Genomic DNA, 23,169 nt, shown 5'->3' with positions numbered 1-23,169 from the left:
TCGAGCACCGCACACACAAAATGCTGAGGAACTCAGCAGGTCAGGTAGCATCTGTGGAAGGAATTAAGTGTTACCTATGCGCAGAGCAAGGGCGACGATAATAGTACAGAAAGATGGTATGTTTTTACTGAGTCATCAGCCACGACACATGCAGGAGCAACGAGCTGGGACCCTAAGACAACATGCCCACACCAAAAGAAAGAGGCCAAATCAATCCATTGCGTGATCAATCAGCCACAAGCGCACTTGCTTCATTCTCGCAGTCGATCCAATATGGTTCAATAAATAGTTGACATTTCGGACTGAGACCCTTCCTTAGGACTGGAAAGGAAGGTGGAAGAAGCCAGCAGGAGAAGGTAGGGGAAGGGGGAGGAGTACAAGCTGGGAAGTGTTAGGTGTTAAAGGGCTGAACAAAAGGAAAATAGAATGCAGAGTAAAGTGTTACGTTTGTAGAGTAAGTTCAGTACAGGCAGACAATAAGATGTAATGGCAATAATGAGGTAGATTGGGGGAGCTTTTAGTATATGAGATGTCTGTTCATGACTCCGATAACAGTAAGCTAGAAGATGCCTTGAGCCACTGGGACACAGAACAGTATAACACAGGAACAGGCCCTTTGGCTTGTGATATTGTGCCAAATTAAACTGGTCTCTTTTGGCAGCATGTAACTTGTATCTCTCCATTCTCTGCATATTCATGTTTCTACCTAAGAGCCTCTTAAATGCCATATCTGCCTCCACTACCACCCTTGGTAACACATTCCAGGCACCCATCACTCTTAAGATTTTTATATATAAAAAACTTGCCCCTCTTTGAACTATTTCCCTCTCTCCTTCAATGCTTGTCCTCCAGTATAAATCTATTCAGCCCTGGGCAAAGGATACCATGTCTCTACTCTTATTTACGCCTCCCATACTCTTTAAAAACTTCTCCCCTTGGCCTCCGCCACACCAGAGAAAAGTCTCGGGTTTGTCTCCTTATAGTACATGATCTTTAATCTAAGCAGCATCCTCTCCAAAGCCTCCATGTCCTTCCTGTAATGAGGTGACCAGAACTGAATGCAGTATTCCAGACAAGGCCCAGAGATTTACGACCTACAATGTGATTTGAACTCAGTGCCTTGACTAATAGTCAAGCATGGCGCTCACTTCCTTTACCAACCTGTTGATTTGTGCGGACGCTTTCAGAGACTTGGACCTCAAGATCATCAAGAGGCTGATCGTATTGTCATTGACAATGCTCATATGGAATGGTGGGGTGAGCAGCAACCCTTGCTGTTACCTTGTGTGCGATTGTGAGTAAAACGTTGGAGAGAGGCCATTGTGTCCTGACCTCTCCACTGACTGTTCTACAGCAACTCACGGGACACTGATGGATTCCTGAGCGTTTCACTGCACTCTCTGTGCGTGCCCAATTGGAAAACTTGTACAATATTATTCCAGAGCATGCCCTCACTGACCCTTGTGTGAAACACAATTACTGTCTCGACCTCAAGAAATACACATCCCCTGTACAGACGCTGCCTTCTGAAGGGGTGGGGGGCAAGAACAGTTCAACTCTGCCCACGTACCAGTGCTGTCTAGAGCAAGAGATCAAGGTCACTCAACTGTTGCCCCACCCAAATATTCAGTCCCACTGCATGCATTCTCCCTTGACCTTGAGTGTTTGATGGGACAGGGTAGAGGGAGCTGTTCTCTGTTCGACCCCTGGAGTGTGTGATGGGATGGTGTAGAGGGAGTTTCAATCAGTGTCTGACCCAGGGAGTAGGGGATGGGATGGTGTAGAGGGAATTAGAATCAGTGTCTGACCCTGCGAGTAGGGGATGGTGCAAAGGGCGTTTCAATCAGTGTCTGACCCTGGGAGAGTGTGATGGGGTGGTGTAGAGGGAGTTTCAGTCCGTCTGACCCAGTGAGTCTGTGATGTGGTGGTGTAGAGGGAGTTTCAGTCAGTGTCTGACCCAGTGAGTGTGTGATGGGATGGTGTAGAGGGAGTTTCAATCCGTGTCTGACCCAGTGAATGTGTGTTGGGATGGTGTAGAGGGAGTTTCAGCCAGTGTCTGACCCAGTGAGTGTGTGATGGGGTGGTGTAAAGGGAGTTTCAGACAGTGTCTGACCCAGTGAGTCTGTGATGGGATGGTGTAGAGGGAGTTTCACTCTGTGTCTGACCCAGTGAGTCTGTGATGGGATGGTGTGAAGGGTTCAGACTGAGATTACTCATCACAGACCATCTCGCTGTGCTGAAGGAGCAGCAGAATTAGCCCAGGAAGACTGCAGCCCAACCCCCTGCTCCTACTCCCACCCCTAGTGTTTGCCTGCTGACTTCCTGCTCTGTTTCTGTCCAGCTGGGGCCTCCCTTTGTCCTCGGCTCCTTTTCCTTCTGTTGTATGAAGGTCGCCCTGTTTGTATTTCCCCTTTCCTCACCCTGCTGCTCTTTTTGTTCTGTCCCAGTCGTCCAGATGCACACACTTCCTGCACATCTGCAGCGCGTACTCTGCCGATTGCATCACCTGGGCTCAGCGGGGAGTTGGGGGTGGGAATACCGAATAAAGGTTGAAACAGAGTCGATCTGGAGAGGATATTATCGATAGTGGAGGAGTCTAGGGCCAGAGGGTAAAGCCTCAGAATGGAAGGACATCCCTCTAGAAAGAGATGAGGAATTTCTTTAGCCAGAGGATGGTGTACCTTTAGAATTCATTGGCACAGACAACTGTAGAGGCCGAGTCATTGGGTACATTTAAAGCAAAGGTTGATAGGTTCTTGACTAGTAAGGGCAGCAACGGTTACAGAGAGATGGCAGGAGAATGGGGTTGAGAGGGAAAATAAATCAGTCTTGATCGACTAGAGGAGGAGACTAGAAGGTCCCGATGGCGTAATTCTGCGCCTGTGTCTTGTGGGTTAGAAAACAGCTGAAGGAGGAGGTCATGAATTTTACATGAGTCACTGTGTGTCTGCTCTGGGAGGATCATTATAGGAGGGGAGCTGAGGATGTAGCATGTGGGAAGGGAGGCAAGGAGAGAGGAGTAATGAGATGGAATCACCAAGGGAGGGGCACTGAGGAGGGAGTCCTATGTTGCGTGAGTTGCTTTGAGGAAGGAGTTCTGTTTTGCGGGAATGGTGGTGAGGAGTGGGCAGTGTGCAGTGTATGGGGCACCCCCACCCCCCACATACACACACACAGAAGGACTCTCTTTACTGGGAAGCAAAGGGGAGCCTCCCAGAGTCATCCATCCTGAGAGGCCTCTGATTACCTTCTTGCTATTCCCTGTTCCCTAGAGTGTTTCCAGTACTGCACAGTTTTTCCTCGCTCACCAGATTCCTTGTTCAGGAATCAATCACATCATCACCTCTCTGCCACATCGACCTTCTGTATAGGAGATAGAGTTTCTATACATTATGCTGTGGTTTCTCCCAACACCGGGTGGAGTGACGCTCCCTTCAGCCCCATTAAATGGACATGGCACAGTGGATAGAGCGGTCCCCTCTCAGCACCAGTGAACCCAGTTCTATCCCAGCCTCTGACTTTGTGTGTTTGTTTGTGTCTCTCCTACCCCCTTCAGGCAGATGAGGCTTGTCAGACATGGTTGGCAGCTCACTTAGTAGAAGGAAAACTCAGATCTTAAACTTCTGCTGTCTTGTGGCTACACCCACTCATGGCTTTGAGAATAAACCTGGAGCTGGAGTCCCCAAGGCAGTCCTGCATTGAGTTCAATACTGATTGGCAACTCCTGGAGCTGAACTGTATCAGTCTGTGCCGTTTCTTTGGATTCGAGCTGTGTGGAGAGGGGCAGCCTGCTACGTGGGCAACAGCCTGCTCTCCATATTGTACTACTCTGGCTTGGAAGCAATGTTCTTGGTCAGCTTCGACCAGTGGAGGGACTCTCCAACTCCTGCCTGTGTTTAAGTGTTTGTCTCTTTCCTGCGTATGTCTCACTCCTGTTTGTTTGTGGGGTTTACACATTCTCCCTGTGACCCTGAAGGTTTCCCCCATTTGCTCCGACATCCCAGAAATTTACATTAGTACGTGGGTGAGAGATGAATCAGGTGGTGGGAAGTGTGCTGTGGAGGTTTGAAATACGGGAAGAGTGAAATGCAATTAGTGTAAGTTCATGGTGTACGGTTGGCATGGTCTCTGTTAGCAGAAGAGACCGCTTCTGTGCTGTAACGTGCAGCAGCTAGATAGACTTAATGTTGAGATGATTCCATGGGTGGGTGCAAGATGGGGGGCACGACTACAAAGTGAGGGGCCAGTCATTTAAAACTGGGGTATGTCAAAATTCCTCCTGAGGGTAGGGATCATAAGCATGTTTTGTGGGGCTGAAGGGGCTGTTTCACTTCTGTGTCTTTCAATCTAAAATCGGACGCTTTATCTGCCTCGCTGCATCAGTATGCGATTGTTTGGTGGAAGTTTTGGGAAAGGGGTGGGTTTGGGGTTGCAAGCATGGGGAGAGGGCGTCGTGAGCAAAGGGAACATCTGTGAGGGAGTGGATACCAGGAATGTATCGACTGGAGTTGACTGAGTGGTGGTGAGTGCCTCTCATTAATGGCAGCTCATCTGTCTGCAAGGAGTTTGGAGGGGCAGGAAAGAGGAGAATGGGAAACCACCTCGAATTAACGTTTCTTGTCAGAACTAATGGAAAAAGCGGCAAGCGGTAGGTGGGAGGTGAAATGTGCTGCCAGGGGTTGTGGTGAAGACAGATGTCATAGAAGTGTTTAAACTTTTCTTTAACAGGCATTTAACCAGAGAGTGGTGAATCTGTGGAATTCATTGCAGCACACGGCTGTGGAGGCCGAGTCATTGAGTATATTTAAAGTGGAGGTTGATTGGTTCTTGATTAGTCATGGCATCAAAGGTTATGGGGAGAAGACAGGAGAATGGGGTTGAAAAGGATAATAAATCAACCATGATGGAATGATGGAGCAGACGAATTGCTTAATTCTGCTCCTGTGTGTAATGGTCTTGTGTGCAGGAAATGGAGATATAGACTGTACGTGAAATTGGTTAGATTTGTCAACGAGAGCTGTGGACACTCTAGGGACACTCACATTAGGGAGCCCAACCTTCCCTCAGTAGACTTGGTCTATACTTCTCATTGCTTCAGTAAAGCAGCCAACATAATCAAAGACCCCACCCACCTCAGACATTCTCTCTTCTCCCTCCTCCCATCTGCCAGAAGATACAAAAGCCTGAAGGCACATACCACTGGGCTTAAGGACAGTTTCTACCCCACTGTTATCAGACTGTTGAGCAGGACCTCCTGTACAATAAAATGGAGTCTTGACCTCACAGTCTACCTCATTTATGATCTTGCACTTTATTGTCTGCCTGCATTGCTTTTTCTCAATAGCTGTTACACTTCATTCTGGATTCTGTTATTTTATATTTTATCCACGTATTGTGTAATAATCTGATCTGTACAAACTGTAAGTAAGGGAAACTTTTCACTGTACCTCAGTACATGTAACAATAATAAACCAATTCCAATTCCCTTGCACCTTATTGTCTGCCTGCAGTGCACTTCCTCTGTACCTGTAATATTATTCCATACCAATTTTTAGAAACATAGAAACATAGAAAATAGGTGCAGGAGTAGGCCATTCGGCCCTTCGAGCCTGCACCGCCATTTATTATGATCATGGCTGATCATCCAACTTAGAACCCCGCCCCAGCCTTCCCTCCATACCCCCTGACCCCCGTAGCCACAAGGGCCATATCTAACTCCCTCTTAAATATAGCCAATGAACTGGCCTCAACTGTTTCCTGTGGCAGAGAATTCCACAGATTCACCACTCTCTGTGTGAAGAAGTTTTTCCTAATCTCGGTCCTAAAAGGCTTCCCCTCTATCCTCAAACTGTGGCCCCTCGTTCTGGACTTCCCCAACATCAGGAACAATCTTCCTGCATCTAGCCTGTCCAATCCCTTTAGGATCTTATACGTTTCAATCAGATCCCCCCTCAATCTTCTAAATTCCAACGAGTACAAGCCCAGTTCATCCATTCTTTCTTCATATGAAAGTCCTGCCATCCCAGGAATCAATCTGGTGAATCTTCTTTGTACTCCCTCTATGGCAAGGATGTCTTTCCTCAGATTAGGGGACCAAAACTGCACACAATACTCCAGGTGTGGTCTCACCAAGGCCTTGTATAACTGCAGTAGTACCTCCCTGCTCCTGTACTCGAATCCTCTCGCTATAAATGCCAGCATACCATTCGCCTTTTTCACCGCCTGCTGTACCTGCATGCCCACTTTCCATGACTGGTGTATAATGACACCCAGGTCTCGTTGCACCTCCCCTTTTCCTAATCGGCCACCATTCAGATAATAATCTGTTTTCCTATTTTTGCCACCAAAGTGGATAACTTCACATTTATCCACATTAAATTGCATCTGCCATGAATTTGCCCACTCACCCAACCTATCCAAGTCACCCTGCATCCTCTTAGCATCCTCCTCACAGCTAACACTGCCACCCAGCTTCGTGTCATCCGCAAACTTGGAGATGCTGCATTTAATTCCCTCATCCAAGTCATTAATATATATTGTAAACAACTGGGGTCCCAGCACTGAGCCTTGCGGTACCCCACTGGTCACCGCCTGCCATTCTGAAAAGGTTCCGTTTATTCCCACTCTTTGCTTCCTGTCTGCTAACCAACTCTCCACCCACACCAATACCTTACCCCCAATACCATGTGCTTTAAGTTTGCACACTAATCTCCTGTGTGGGACCTTGTCAAAAGCCTTCTGAAAATCCAAATATACCACATCCACTGGTTCTCCCCTATCCACTCTACTAGTTACATCCTCAAAAAATTCTATGAGATTCGTCAGACATGATTTTCCTTTCACAAATCCATGCTGACTTTGTCCGATCATTTCACCGCTTTCCAAATGTGCTGTTATCACATCCTTGATAACTGACTCCAGCAGTTTCCCCACCACCGATGTTAGGCTAACCGGTCTATAATTCCCTGGTTTCTCTCTCCCTCCTTTTTTAAAAAGTGGAGTTACATTAGCCACCCTCCAATCCTCAGAAATTGGCCAGAATCTAACGAGTTTTGAAAAATTATCACTAATGCATCCACTATTTCTTGGGCTACTTCCTTAAGCACCCTGGGATGCAGACCATCTGGCCCTGGGGATTTATCTGCCTTCAATCCCTTCAATTTACCTAACACCACTTCCCTACTAACATGTATTTTGCTCAGTTCCTCCATCTCACTGGACCCTCTGTCCCCTACTATTTCTGGAAGATTATTTATGTCCTCCTTAGTGAAGACAGAACCAAAGTAATTATTCAATTTCGTCTGCCATGTCCTTGCTCCCCATAAGCAATTCACCTGTTCCTGTCTGCAGGGGACCTACATTTGTCTTTACCAGTCTTTTCCTTTTTACATATCTATAAAAGCTTTTACAGTCTGCTGATACCTTTTATAAACTTACTGACTGCCACGGCTATCTTGACTATATCTCCTCCCCTGAAAAATGCTGTTCCCTTTTTTCAGTTCCTTCATCTCTGCTGCATCTGTTCCAGGATGAGGCTTTTCTTTTCAGGACATTGGAGAAGTCCTCCAAGAACAAGGTTTCAACTTCTCTTCCTCCACCATTGATGCTGCCCTCAGCTGCACTCTTTTTCCAGTCATTTGCTCTCAAACCATTTTCCCATTGCCTTAACAAGGATCACCTGCCTCCCCATAAGCCTTCGCATCCAGCAGATTGTTTTCAGCAACCTTCAGTATGATACTACCACCAAACACGTGTACTGCCCTCCCACTCTTCGCTTTCCACAGGATCGCTCTCTCCATGATTCCCTTGTCCATTTCTCCCTTCAGTCCTCCCAGGTAAGGCAGCACTTCACCTGTGAATCTGTTGAGGTCGTCTTCTGTACCTGGTGCTCCTGCTGTGGCCTTCCCTACGTTGGTGAGACCCGACGTAGATTGGAGGACAGCTTTGTCGAGCACCTCCACTCTATCCGCCAAGAGTGGAATTCCCTGGTGGCCACCCATTTCAATTCCAATTCTCATGTCACTCAGAATGAGGTTGGAGGAGCAACCCCTCATATTCTGTGCAGATTGCTTTCAGCCTGTGGCATGCACGTTGATTTCTCTAATGTCTGGTAATTTTCCTCCTCCCCTACCCTCTTCAATTCCCACCCTGGCTCCCCTCTTACCTCTGCCTATCTTCTCCCCTTGGTGCCCTTCTTCCCTTTCTACTATGGGTGACTCTCCTCTCCTATCTGATACCTTCTCCAGCCCTTTTACCTCTTCCACTGACGTATCACACCACTCCCAGCTTCTTTCTTCATCCCACCTCCCCCACCCAACTTCACCTATCACCTTCTCGTTTGTACTCCTTCCTCACCCCCCATTTTCTCATTCTGGCTTCTTCCCCCTTCCTTTCCAGTCTTCATGAGGGCTCTTGGCCCACAATATTGACTGTTTATTCATTTCTGTAGAAGCTGCCTGACCTGCTGAGCTCCTCCCTCTTTGGAATGTGGAGGAACTTGGAGAAAACTCACGGTCATGGGGCGAACGTACAGACTCCTTACAGACATCGGCAGGAACTGAGCCCCCAAGTGACAGGCTTTTCACTGTATCTCAGTACATAGGACAATAATAAACCTTCTGCCCTTCACAATCTACCTTATCTCGGCCCCAGCACCTGCACTGCACTTTCTCGAATTGTAACACTCATTCTGGATTCTGGTTTTGCTTTTCTCTCAATGCACTGTTACAGTGTGATCTGTATGAACAGCGTGCACTTTACCTCAGGATGGGTGACAGCGTAAACCACTTTAACTGCCTGGGTGGAGGGCTGTGTGTCTTTGAGGCAAGTATGGACAGCATGCAATACTGATGTTTCCCTATTCAGTACACAAGGTGGTAATTTACCACTTCACCATGTGCCGTCCTGCTCTGAGTTCTGCGTTCCGTGTGACATGCATGCCCTGCAGCCATGTTCTCTTTGCTCTCCCCGCAGTGTGGACCAATGTGGAGCCACGCTCTGTACCCGTCTATCCCTGGCACTCCCTGGTTCCTTTCCTGGCTCCCAGCCAGCCGGATGCCTCGGTACAACCTCCGGAGGCCCAGAAGCCCACCTGTCCGGCTGGCTCGTCCAATCAAGTGAAAGGTAGGTGGAGGGGTGATAGACTGGGACATCTCTTGGGTGGGGCAGAGGGGTGAAGTCGGTCGTTATGGGCTCATCAGTGCTGGTCGCAGCTTTCACGCACACCTACACTCCTCCCCCCTCCCACCCTCTCCTGGCTCCCATATCTACCCAACCCCCTGCTCTCTTCACGTCCCATCTCTAACTCCCCCCCCACCCACTCACCATCCCTCCCCCCTCCTCTCTTTCTAACACCTCTCTCCTACATCTTCCCACACACAGAGCCTGTGCAGTCAGCGCAGCAAGCGTGTGTTCCGGCAGAGCTTCCCCGGGAGCCTGAGAGACGGGAAGAGGCGGGTGGCAGCCCACCACGGGGATCCACTGATGGTCTTAGAGCACAGTCCCATGTCGAGGAGATGCAGGGGCTGCCCGGCCAGAGAGGAGACAGCGAGACAGAGAGTGACCAGGATGAGGCGTGAGTATGGCAGGGGTTCTGTCTATGTTTGGGAGAAGCTGCCCTTTACCGGAACTGCAAGCGATTCCTGAGATGGCAATGACCAGAATTTTATATTGTTGAGGGTGCTGTGGGGGCTGCCTCTCCCTATAAATAACTCCACACCAACACCAGGCTTGTTTTCCCTTCCACACCACCCCCCCCCCACCATCTCAAACCTCTCCCTCACCCCTTTCTCTTTTTCACACTCACTCATTTTCTCTCTCCCCTCTCCACCTTCTGTTCCTCTCTACCCATCCCTTCTCTTGCTTCCTTCCCTTCCATCCATCATTACCCCTTGCTGCTCCCCCTCTCTCTCACCCGTCATTTCCCCTGTCCCTCTTTCCACCACCCGAACCCCACACCCTCTTCTCCTCTTCTTCCTTAACCCTCACCCCCCCCACTTCCTCCCTCCCTCTCTGTGTCACCCCTTACAGGTTCCTACCCAACGCTGGGTTGGAGACAGTCTGCCTGCCTCCGGAGAAGCGCCGGACGAAGTCGCTCAGCGCGCTGCCCAAGGACAGGGACTCTTCCTCTGAGAAGGAGGGCCGCAGCCCACACAAGGTAGGTGGGCTGTGCATGCGAGGGAGTGAGGGTTGGGGCAAGGGGTGTGGTTGGACGGTAGAGTGTACACCGTTGGACGGTTGAAGACTCCTGTGTGTTTCCATCAGGTTCACTCGCTGCTCTTGGTTTTGCTGACTTTGTGCTGGTGGAGTCACAGGCCACAGCATGAAGTGCCCCTCCTGCTTTTATCCTCCTCTATAACGTCATTCCTCTGTATCCTGCAGTCTGCATCAAACTGGCTTATCCTCTCTCTCTATCTCTGGCTCCGTCCAAATGTCTTATAAACATTGTTAATATACTTTCCTGTGGCATCTCGTTGCACATAAGGGTAACCCTGAGGGTAATAAATTTGCCCCTCAGGTTCCTTCTAAATCTCTCCACTCTCACCTTAAAGCTATTCCTTCTACTTCTTGATTCCCCAACCCTGGGGAAAAACTTCTTCACCCCATTAGTGCACCTCGTAGTTTTATACACCTGTAAAGTCACCCCTCACTCTATGCTCCAAAGAATAAATACTAGTGTACCTGCCTCAACTACTTCCTGTAGCAGCTCGTTCCATATACAGACCACCCCCAGGTGAAAAAGTTACCCCTCAGCATCCTATTAAGTCTTTCCCCTATAGCCTTAAGCCTCTAGTTCTTTATTCCCCAGACCTGCGGAAAAGACTGTGTACATTCCCTGTCTATGCCCCTTGTGGTTTCGTTGACCTCTATAAAATCACCCATCAAAACTGAACGCTCAGTTCCAGGTGCAGACTCACGAGATATTTGTACAACCTCTTTTGTCCCCTCCTGACTCTGAAGCACGTCACATGCGTCTCTGTCGACGCAGGTGAATGTTGGTGGGGTGGGGAGTGGGGGGAGGTCTGTGGACGTTGTTGAACAGAAGCACCAAGGCGTTCAGGTACATCGTTCCCTGAAATTGATGTCAGAGGAGGACAAGAAGGCGTTTGGCATGCTGGCCGTCATCCCTCCAGGCATTGAGTACAGGGGTTGAGTGGTTATGTTTCAGTTGTACAAGATGTTGGTGAGGCCGTACTTGGAGTATTGTGTCTAATTTTGGTCACCCTGCTATAGGAAAGATGACACGAAGCTGAAAAGAGTGCAGAGAAGATTTATGAGGATGTTGCTGAGACTTGGACTGAGTTTTGCAGAGAGGCTGAGCAGATTGGAACTTTATTTTCCTTTGGAGTGTGGCAGGCTGAGGGGTGACCTTACAGAAGTGTACACTATCGAAAAGGGCGTAGACAGCGTGAGTGAACACAGACTTTCCCCCAGGGTAGGGGAATTGAGAACAAGAGGGCATAAGTTTAAGATGAGGGGGGAGAAATTTATTTGGAAGTTGAGGGGCAGTTTTTTCACTGAGGGTGGTGAATATATGGAATGAGCTGCCAGTGGAAATGGTAGAGGCATTTAAAAGTTAGTTGGACAGATACATGGATAGGAAAGGTTTCGATGGGAATGGAACAAACACGGGCAGATGGGACCAGCTTAGATGTGAATCTTGGATGTTCATGGAGCAGTTGGGCTGCAGGGCCTGTGTTTGTGCTTTGTGGTGTAGTGACTCATTTACCCCTCATTTTGCCATGGTCCCCATCAACACACTGTCTCCTCACCACTTCAGCAACAGTGTACTTCTCTGGGGCAAGCCCATCTCTCTGATATAGGAGACTTTTGCTCCTGGTGGGGTCTCCCCAGGATCTGTGGAACTGCAACAAAGAATTCTTGTCTCAGGTCTTGCCGTGAGTGTCAACTTGGCCGTTACCTGAGGAGTCACAGAGATGTACAGCTGAGAAACGGGCTTTGTGGCCTATCCATTGACCAGCCGGCAGAAGAGATTTTGCAGATGGTGGAGATCTTGAACAACATACAAAATGCTGGAAGAACTCAGCATGTTGGGCATCATCTGTAGAGGGAACGAATAGTCGGTGTTTTGGGCTAAGACCTTTCATCAGGTCCTGTTCCAGGGTTTTGGCCTGAAATATCGATTATTCATTCCCCCCATAGATGCTGAATTCCTCCAGCATTCTGTTTGCTGACCTCAGGTATGACTTGAAGCCTCTTTGTATATGGAGATCTCAAAATCCACCACTATTTCTACTATTAGAAAGTTAAAAGGAGGTTTGGCTTATCACCCAACTTCTATAGATGGGTGCAATGGAAAAACCTGCACAAACATTAGAGCATCAGAGTCGCAACATTCACGAGAAGAACATCAGAGACGCAAATTATACACAATTTTTTCAGGAATAAACGCAATTAAAGAAAACAGAACAAAGTACATTGTAGTACAAAGTGGTCATAGTGAGGCAGTGATTAGGGTTGTGCCAATCGGCTCAAGAACCAAATGGTTGAAGGGAAGCGGCTGTTCCTGATGTGGAACTTCAGGCTATGTACCTCCTGCCTCATGGTAACTGTGAGAAGATGGCATAGCCCAGATGGTGGGGATCTTTGATAATGGATGTCGCTTTCTTGAAGCAATGCCCCTGGTAGACATAACCGATGGTGAGGAGGGATGTGCCTGTGATGTATTGGGCTGGTGGTTGGAAGGGGAGCTTGGTTGGCTTGGAGCATTTGGGCCAAAGGGCTTGTTTCCATGCTGTGTAACTGTGTGAGGACATTTGGAGATGCACAGAGTGTGATGATGGCTAGTACTAAACCTCTCCTAACAACTGAACTGTAGGGGTCGGTTACTTGGGTGGGAAGAGTTAACGGGCCTGTTGCCCACTCTCAGACTTCAATACCCCTCCCCGCTACAGCGTGAGAAGGACCACATCCGGCGGCCGATGAACGCCTTCATGATCTTCAGCAAAAGGCACCGGGCACTGGTTCACCAGCGGCACCCCAACCAGGACAACAGGACAGTCAGCAAGATCCTAGGCGAGTGGTGGTATGCCCTGGGACCCAATGAGAAAAAGAAATACCACGACCTGGCCTTCCAGGTGAGTTTGGAACTTGGCTCAGGGTTACTGAATGTTGTGGCAGTTTCTCTGGTGTCTGACCCCAGGAGTGTGTGATGGGATGGTGTAGAGCAAGGTTGCCCAATCTGGGATTCATGGACCCCTCGGTTAATAGTAGGGGTCAGTGGCATTGAAGAGGTTGGGCTCCCCTGATGCAGAAGGGGCTTCACTCTGTATCTGACTCCAGGGGTGTGTGATGGGACAGTATGGAGGGAGCTTCACTCTGTGTCTGACCCTGGAAGTGTGTGATGGGACGGTGTGGAGGGAGCTTCACACTGTGTCTGACCCCGGGAGTGTGTGATGGGTCGGTGTGGAGGGAGCTTCACTCTGTGTCTGACCTTGGGGGTGTGTGATGGGATAGTGTGGAGGGAGCTTCTCTCTGTGTCTAACCCTGGGAGTGTGTGATGGGACAGTGTGGAGGGAGCTCCTCTCTGTGTCTAACCCTGGGAGTGTGTGATGGGAGCTTCTCTCTGTGTCTGACCCCTATGATGGTACGGACAGTGCAGAGCAGGCTTCGCTCTGTCCGACCCTGGAAATGTGTGATAAAACATACTGTTACAAGAAAATGTTCGCGGACCCTTTGCAATTACCTGCCTTTCTGCATTAGTTATTCATAATGTGGTCCGATCTTCATCTAAGTCACAATAATAGACACACAATCTGCCTAAACTAATAACACATGAGCATTTGTACTTTTCATGTCTTTATTGAACACATTGTTTGATCATTCACAGTCCAGGCTGGAAAAGTGTGTAAACCCTTGTATTTAACTAGTAGAACCTCCTTTAGCAGCAATAACCTCTACCAAATGTTTCCTGTAGTTGCTGATCAGTCTTGCTTAATAACTAGGTGGAATTTCATACCATACCTCCATACAAAATATTTTGAGTTCATCGGTATTTCTGGGATACCTTGCCTGCACAGCCCTCTTCAGGTCATGTAGCAGCATCTGAAATGGTTTAAGGTCTGGACTCTGACTTGGCCATCTCGAAACACAAATATTCTTCTTTTTAAACCATTGTGGTTTTGATTTACTCTTGTGTTTCGGATCATTATCTTGTTGCATCATCCAAGTTCGATTAAGCTTTAGGTGACAGACCGCTACCCTGACATTCACCTGTAAAATGTCTTGATACAATGATTGCAAGTTGTCCGGGCCCTGAGGCAGCAAAGCGGCCCCAAACCATGATGCTCCTTCCGCCATGCTTCACAGATGGTATGAGGTTGAGGTTTTGGTGTTGGTGTGCAGTGCCCTTTTTCCTCCAAGCATAGTGGTGAGCATTTCTACCAAAATGTTTAACTTTTGTCTCTACTATCCACAGAGCATTGTCCCAGAAGCATTGTGGAACATCCAGGTGGTCTTTTGCAAACTTGAGACATGCAACTATTTTTTTTGGAGAGCAGTGGTTTCCTCCACAGAGTCCTTCCATGAACACCATTCTTGTTCAGTGTTTTTCATATAGTGGACACATGATCTAATGCGTTAGTGAGCTCTAGAAATTTCTGCAGGTCTTTTGCTATTGCACTTGGGTTCTTTTACACCTCCTTCAGCATTGCACGTTGTGCTTTTGGTGAGATCTTTGCAGGAAGGCCACTGCTAGGGAGAGTAGTAACAGTACTGAATTTCCTCTATTTGCAGACAATTTCTCTTATTGTGGACTGATGAACACTTGGGTCTTTAGAAATGCTTTTTTTTGTGTTTTCCAGCTTCATGCATCTTTACAATTCTTCGGTCCTCAAAGTTTTTTTGATCGAGGTACGGTGCACATAAACAGATCTTTTTTGAAGAGCAGGCTCTGTCAGTAACCTGTCTTTTTTTTAATAGGGCAGGGAAAACCCACATCTCCAATCTCATTGATTGGAGCACCTGACTCCAAATCGCTTTTGTAGAAGGCATTACTCAGAGGTTCACATACTTTTTTGAACCTAGACTGTGATTGTTTAAATGGTGTTGTCAGTATTGACGAGAAGTAGTACAGTTTTTAGTTCATGCAGATTGTGTTTGTCTATTATTGTGACTTAGATGATCAGACCACATTTTATGAGTAATTAATGCGGAAAACCAGATAATTCCAAAGGGTTCACAGACCTTTTCTTGCAACTGTAGAACAGTAGAGCACAGTACAGGTCTTCGGCCGACAATACTGTGCTGACATTTTAACTATAAGATCATTCTAACCTTTCCCTCCTATGTAGCCCTCCATTTTTCTATCATCCATGTGCCTATCTGAAAATTTCTAAAATGTCCCTTATGCCTCTACCATCACCCCATGGCTCTGTTTTTTTAAAAAAAAAAGATTTCCTCTGACATTTCCCCTATGTTTTCCATCAGTCGCCTTAAAATTATGCCCTCGTATTAGCCATTTCTGTCCTGAGAAAATGTCTCTGGCTATCCATTCAGTCTGTGCCTCTTATCCAAAGAGAAAAGCCTGAACATATCTGCATAAGACCAGTATTAAACACAATACTCCGGGTGTGGTCTGAAACTGGTTTTATAAAACTGCAACATTATTTGTGGCTGTTGAATCAATCCCCTGAATGATGACCAACCCACCATATGCCGCCTTAACCCTGTCAACTTGCATAGCAACTTGAGGGATCTATGGATGTAGACCCTAAGATCCCTGTGTTCTTCCTAAGAATCTCTCCATTAACCCTGTCTTCTGTCTTGAAGTTTGACCTTCCAAAGTGAATCACTTCACGCTTTTCTGGATTGAACTCTACCTTCTGCTCCTTAGCCCAGCTCTGCATCCTGTCAATGTCCCACTGTAACCTATGACAACTTTCTACACTCTCCACAACGCCACCAACCTTTGTGTCAACTGCAATCTTACTAATCTAACCCATCCTGCCACTTACTCAGTAAGAAAAGTAAGGGTCCCCGAACTGATCTCAGCAAAACACCACTGATCATTGACCTCCAGGCAGAGTATGCTCCATATACAACCATCCTCTGCCTTTGTGGACAAGTCAATTTGGAATCCATGTATCCAAGTTTCCCTGGATTCCATGTCTCTTGACTTTCTGAATGAGCCTAACATGAGGATCTGTATCAATCACATCACTAAAGTCCATATACACTGCGTCCATGGCTCTACCTTCATCAATGTGCTTTGTTACATCCTTAAATAATTCAGTCACGTCTGTGAGGCATGATCTGTCCCTCACAAAGCCACGCTGACTATCCCTAATCAGACTATGCATCTCTGAATGTTCATAAATCCCATCACTAGCAATCTTCTCCAATACTTTGCTCACCACTAAGGTACAACTCACTAGTATAACTCCCAGGAATACTCATGCTCCCTGTCTTGAGCAAGGAATAACATTTACCACTCTCCAGTCATCGGGTACTACTACTGTGAGCAGTGAGGTTGCAATGATCCTTGTCAAAGGCACTGCAGTTTCTTTCTCACTTCCTGTAGTAACCTGAGGTAAATCTTGTCCTGCTCCAGGGACTTGCCTATCCTAATGATTTTCAAAAGTTCCAGCACATCACCTTAATGTTTTGTTCCAGCATGTCAGTTTTACACTGTCCTCATTTGTCATGGTCCCTCTCACTAGTGATTACTGCAGCAAAGTGTTAATTAAGGACTTCCCCTACCCCCTGACTCCAGGCATGCTTCCTCTTTGATCCCTGTTCAGTCCTACTCTCACTCTAATCATCCAACTATTCTTCACATGTCGAATGCCTTGGGGTTTTCCTTAATCCTACTCACCAAGACCTTCTCATGCCCCCTTCCAGCTCTAACTCCATTCTTAAACACTTCTGGCTACCCTGTTACTCTAGAGCCTTGTCTGATCCTTGCTTCCTAAACTTTAAGCTACTTCTTGACTAAATTTTCCACACCACCTGTCAACTATGGTTAGACCATAGAAGACAGAACAGTACAGCACAGGAACAGGCCATTTGGCAAACAACATTATACTGAACCAGCTAACAAGCAAATCTAAAACAGCCAAACATTAATCCTTCCTCCCTGTGCCATGTCTATATCCCTCCATCCATGTGCCTATCCAAATATTTCTTTAAGAGCCTCTACTGCTGTACCATGCAGCACATTCCAGGCATCCATGACTCTGAGTATATATAAAAAAAACAAACTTACATCACTCATCCCCTTGATTCGTCACCCTCTGACCTTCAATGCATGCCCTCTGGTATGAGACATTTCAACCCTGGGAAACAGAGACTCCCTGTCTGCTCTGTCTATGCCTCCGGTGCTCCAGAGGAAAGAACCCAGGATTATCCAGCCTCTTATAACCCTCTTCCACACCCTCTCCAAAGCCTCAACATCCTCCCTATAGTGGGGCAACCAGAACTGTACACAATACTCCAGATGAGGCCTAACCAGAGTTTTATAACGTTGCAACATAATCTCCTGACTCTTGAACTCAGTGCTTCATCTAATAAAGCAAGTGTTCCGTAAGCCTTCTTAATAACCCTATCAACCTGGGTAGCCACTTCCAAGGATCTATAAACTTGGATCCCAAGATCCCTCTGCTCAGCAACACAGTTAAGTATACTATCTCCTTGCATTTGCCATACCAATGTGCAACTCCTTATTTATCTAGGTTAAACTCCATCTGCCATTTCTCAGCCCATATCTGCGAATGATCTGTATCGTGCTGTATTCTTTGTCAGCCTTCTACACAATCCACAACTCCACCAATCTTGGTATCATACCCAAATTTACTAACCAACCCACCTACATTTTCATGCAGGTCATTTGTATATTTCACAAACAGCAGAGGCCTCAGCACTGATCTTTGTGGAACTTCACTAATTAGAGACCTCTAGCTCAAACAACTCCCTTCTACCTCTGTCCTCGTGTTCTATGCACAAGCTGGTTCTAAATCCAAACAGCCAATTTGCTGTGGACCCCGTGCATCTTCATCTTCTGGATTAGCCTCCCACGAGGGACTTTGTCAAGGGTGATGTTCCTTTCCCCGCCTCAATGGGACAAGCCTATTCAGAACCACATGCAGTTGTTCCTTAAACAACATCCATATCTCTGTTGTGAATTTCACTGAGTACATCCATTCCCAATTATGCTCCCAGTTCTTGTTTCTCCAGAATGGTGACTTAATTACCCCTTCCCCAATTAAATACTTTCCCCTCCCATCTGCTCCTACCCCTGTCCGAGGCTACAGTAAAGGTCAGTATGTTGTGGTTTCTGTCACAACTATCACTGAGAGATCTGTCACCTGACCTCTTCTGTTGCCTAGTACCAGATTCAGTTTAGCTGTCTGGTCGGCCTGTCTATATATTGCATCAGGAAACCTTTCTGAACACACCTAACAAATTCCACCCCATCTAAACCTTTTCCACTTAGGAGGTGCCAATCAGTACTAGGGAAGTTGAAATCCCCATGACAACAACCCTGTTATCGTTCCAAAAACTGCCCCTCTATCTGTTCCTTATTGTCCCTGTTGCTGTTGGGTGTTTATAGAATACTCCAGTGGAATGATTGCTCCCTTCCTGTTCTTTCTTTCACCCACACTGACTCACTGGACAATCACTCCACAGTGTTCTCCCTAATTAGCAATGCCACTCGTCCACCTCCTTTCCCTCCCTCCCTGTCCCTTTTGAAACATCTAAACCCCTGAACATCCAGCAGCCATTCCTATCCTTGTGACAGCCAAGTCTCCAAAATGGCCACAGTATGTACCAAACCATGCTCCAAGTGTGGATGGGACAATGTAAAGGGAGCTTCTGTCTGTGTCCAACCCCATGAGTGTGTGTTGGGAAGGTGTGGAGGGAGCTTTGCTCTGTGTTTGACCCTAGGAGTGTGTGTTGAGACGGTGTGGAGGGAGCTTCACTCTGTGTCTGACCCCGGGAGTGTGTGATGGGACAGTGTGGAGGGAGCTTCACACTGTGTCTGACCCTGGGAGTGTGTGATGGGATGGTGTGGATGGAGTTTCACGCTGTCGGACCCCCGGAGAGCATGATGGGAGAGTGTGGAGGGAGCTTTGCTCTGTGTCTGACCCCGGGAATGTGTGATAGGGCGGTGTGAATGGAGTTTCATGCTGTCTGACCCCAGAAGAGCGTGATGGGATGGTGTGGGATAGCTGGTGTTGATCAATCTCTCTTCCTCCTAAACCACATCCCTCCATCCCTTACCTTTGGTGTTGGCAGGTAAAAGAGGCTCACTTCAAAGCCCACCCAGACTGGAAGTGGTGTAACAAAGACCGAAAGAAGTCCAGCTCCGATGTGAAGACAGCCCTCGGGGGTCCTGGGACCCTGAGGTGCAAGGAGCCACGGGAGCGCAGCATGTCAGAGACCGGTGCGCTCTCTGCCACAGCAGGTAACCCAGCGGCTGTGTTGCGTATATGTGATTAGCAGTGGTGGGGTGGGGCCTACTCTCCGAACCTCCCGTACCTTGTCGAGGATGCGTTCCTCCTCTTGGCCTGCGGCTTGGTGGCCGGCTCTTCAGCCCATTGCTCCTGTGCCAGCCTTCCCCAGTACTCTGCTACCGGTGCTGGGCTCAGTCACTGGGACAGGGAAGAAGTGTGGTGGTGTATCAGTTTGATAGGTGTACCTGAACCCAGCAGATGCCCTCTGCATGGGACGGGCAACTAACAGTGGCCCTGGCCCCGGGCTTGGACTGTCATTGGAGCCCTGGTGGGGCTCCAGAGACCTGTGTGCTCTGCCTGTGGGTGTGTGTCTCCATCTGTGTGGTATTTGCATGTTCTCCCTGTGACCACATGGGTTTCACCCAGGTGCTCTGGTTTTCTTCAAAATACCCCAGAAATAAAAACACATGCTGGCTCAGTAGGTTAATTGGCTGCTGTAAATATATGTATGTTTAAGGACCAAATAGACCTTGTGGTACCAGTTTAAGGATCCCTCAGCACAGGTGGTGAAGGTTACATACAGGACTCCTGCCTTCCATGACCAGGACGTAGAGTATATGCATAGACATGGGGGGTCTTGGTCCAATCACACTGATCAGACCTCAGCTGGGATACTATGTGAATTTCTGATCACCACACTGTAGGGTAGGAGGTGACTGCACTGGAGAGGGGATTCCCAGGACGTTGCCTGGAATGGAGTGTTACAGTGACGAGAAGAGACGAGAGAAGCTGGGTCTGTTCTTCCTGGAGCGGAGGGGCCTGGTGGGGGACCTGATAATTTTTAATAATTTTATCAGGGGGCAAGTGAGGACAGATTGTAAAAACAGAAAACACCTCTTTTCCCTGGTCAAGTGTCTAGGACAAGAGGACGTGGGGTTTTTAAGAGGGGGAAGTCAGGAGTTAGTTGTAGATACAGCACAGGTATAGGGGACCTGGATAGAAGTAGTACCTTTGATGTCTGGCATTCTGCTCCCTACCAGACAGGGTGGACGGGCATCACCGGTCCTATCCATTTCCTAAATCTCGCATGTTGGCTCCAAGTGCCATACTCCAGTAAACCGCTTCAGCTGGTGGGCTAAACCATGTGAGGGGGTGATGTTAGCACAGCACCACTGGGTGAAAGACTTCCATGATGAAGTCACCGGCCAGGACGGAAAGGTTCTCAGATGAACTATAACGGCCACGTGTTCACGACCAAGGCGAGCCACCTAGTTGGAGGAAACCGGCTATGGTCAGACCCGGAGAGGGATGGGCTCTGCCAGGTTTCAGATGCCTAAGAGACACTGCATGATGAGCACACCAAAAAGCTGGTGCAAAGCTTGTCATGACGGCGCCCCGACGACTCCACCAGGAGTTACGGGCACAAGAAGAAGAAGAAGACAGCACAGAAACAGGTCTTTCGGCCGTAGAGTGTGTGCCTACCCTCGGTCACTGATCAATGAAGAGTGATCTGTTTCATTGATTCACGTTCTCACCAAATCCAAATCCACCCCCCCCCCCCCATTCTATCCCCTCACCCACATGAGGCAATTCACCACCCCACCACCCCAGTGAGAGGGAACTGGAGCACCTGGGGGAAGGTGCAAGACCACAGGAAGAATATGTGAGCCACATATAGATGGGGAGAAAGGAGGGGGAGAGAGATATGCATGGAGACGGGGGAGAGAGAGACGGAAAGATACACTCAGAGAGAGAGAGATGAAAGAGACACATCACACCCACACACAAAGGAAGAGGCGCACACACACAAGAAAGATAGACAAACACACGCACAAGCACGCGCATGCAGAGGGGCAGACAGTGATGTATGGACAGGGAGAGAGAGAAAGAGACATGGGCAGAGCAAGGGGTGCAGAGAGGGGGAGTAACATAGCCATGGAGTGGGTGAGATAAGACGGGCTAAGAGCTATGGCGTGGGTTGGTTTGGCTGTACATCATTTTCCAGCAATGGGGGTGAGGTCAGTGGAAACAGTAAACCCTGGGAGAAAAGTGCTGGTGACTGAGTTCCTCAGTCTCCTGACTCGCTCTCACTCTCCCTCTCGCTCCAGTGTCGTCGGAGCTGACGTCAGACTGCCAGGACCCTCCAGGAACGGACTGCAAACCCATCTCCCTGCTGATGAACGCTGAAGGCAGCCAGCACCCTGGGGTGGGGAGCACCCAGCTGACCCGGCCCCGCGCCTTCTCCCACAGTGGTGCCCACAGCTCAGAGAAGTGTGAGCGAGACACCGAGGTACTGGAGGAGCTGGCACAGGTGTGCACCAGGTTCAGGGAAATGTTTTGGGGGCGGTGCATGGGTCTCGTAATGCCAAGTGGTTAAAGTGCAGTTGGCGAGTAAACTTTATAATCGTCCCCTTGGGCAGGAAACGTAAGTGAGGATTTCAGGAGGGGCTGTTGGAGTTGCATGGCAAGTAATGTGAATATGGAATGTGAAGACTAGCTCTGCCCATTAAGAGAAGAGTGTCTCATCACACTCCTGTCTTGTAGATAGGTGGGGGACAGATAATGTGGTGGATGTGGAGTGCATGGACCAGCTCCACCCAGCCAAACGGGGAATGTCCCATTATACTCCTGACTTGTAGGTGATGTGGCTGATGCAGCGTATATCTGCCTAGCAACCTGTAGAGGGAGGAAGGGCCTCAGGAAGTCCTTAAGGCACTGAGCTGGAGAGGGTGGGGGATTGAGTTAGAAGATGGACCCATGGCCCTTTGAGATTGAGGGGAGTACGATCCTCTGAAGCTACAGTTGTTGGGGGTGTGGTGTAGCTCGTTCCTATCTCACCCCCTTTCCCCTTCCTCCTACCCCTACCCCCACAGATGTGCGTCAGCCCGCTGCCCTACGCTGGGATGCGAGGGCCGCACCCAGCCCTAGGGCCTCGAAGCTTCAGCCCCCACCCGCCCGGCGAGGCCACCCCCTCCAGCTGTCCCCCCCGGCAGTTCCGCTCACAGCGAACGGCCAGCGAGGACATGACCAGTGACGAGGAGCGGATGGTCATCTGCGAGGAGGAGGGTGACGACGACGTGATGGGTGAGTTTGGGGGTGGGGGTCAGGAGGAGGGAGCTGGGCCTCGTGGGTGAGGGAAAGGGGCAGTTTTCCTGTCCTCCAGCACAGAACTGGAGGAGATCACTGATCCCAACCCAGAGTGCAAGAGCGACAGAGCATCTACTGGAGAAACTCAGTGGATCAAGCAGTGTCTGCTGGGGGAGGAATGGCCAACATTTTCATAGAACAGCACAGGAAAAGGCCCTTTGGCCCTTGGTGCCAAATAAAACTAAATTCCTTATGCCTGCACGGTGTACATGCCCCTCTGTTCATATGCCGATCTAAAGGCCTCTTGAACACCTCTATCATGTCTGTCTCCAACAGCATCTCCTGACAATGCGTTTCAGGCACTCTCCTTTGAATTTACCTCCTCTCACCTTAAACGGCTGCCCTCTCGTATTAGACATTTCAACCCCAAGAAAAAGATTCTGGTTGTCCTCTCTATCTGTGCCTTTGATAATTATACAAACTTCTATCAGGTCTTCTGTCAGCCTCTACTGCTCCAGAGAAAGCAGCTCAAGTTTGTTCAACCTCGAATTATGGGTCATGCCCTCTAAACCAGTCAACGTCTTGGTGAACCTCTTCTGCACCCTCTCCAAAGCCCTCTGCATCCTCCCCATAATGGGGCAAGCAGAAGTGCAACCTGACCCAAGTTTTA

General features: G+C 48.5%; 1 protein-coding gene across 3 annotated transcripts in view; it reads left to right on the top strand.

The window, feature by feature from the left end:
* Nucleotides 1–23,169, top strand: part of LOC140201717 (protein capicua homolog) — a 126,223-nt gene that overhangs the window by 84,740 nt on the left and 18,314 nt on the right. For 2 of the 3 annotated variants that reach the window (XM_072266269.1, XM_072266270.1), the window contains exons 3-9: nucleotides 8,974–9,123; nucleotides 9,382–9,574; nucleotides 10,030–10,156; nucleotides 12,915–13,097; nucleotides 19,255–19,423; nucleotides 21,521–21,723; nucleotides 22,286–22,496. In XM_072266269.1, coding sequence (XP_072122370.1) covers nucleotides 8,974–9,123; nucleotides 9,382–9,574; nucleotides 10,030–10,156; nucleotides 12,915–13,097; nucleotides 19,255–19,423; nucleotides 21,521–21,723; nucleotides 22,286–22,496 — 1,236 coding nt within the window. The remainder of the gene's footprint in view (nucleotides 1–8,973; nucleotides 9,124–9,381; nucleotides 9,575–10,029; nucleotides 10,157–12,914; nucleotides 13,098–19,254; nucleotides 19,424–21,520; nucleotides 21,724–22,285; nucleotides 22,497–23,169) is intronic. The other variant, XM_072266271.1, reaches the window with a different exon arrangement.

The sequence above is a fragment of the Mobula birostris genome, chromosome 8 (genome assembly GCF_030028105.1).
Source record: "Mobula birostris isolate sMobBir1 chromosome 8, sMobBir1.hap1, whole genome shotgun sequence".
In the NCBI taxonomy this organism is placed as follows: domain Eukaryota; kingdom Metazoa; phylum Chordata; class Chondrichthyes; order Myliobatiformes; family Myliobatidae; genus Mobula; species Mobula birostris.
This window is presented reverse-complemented; position numbering and strand designations above follow the sequence as displayed.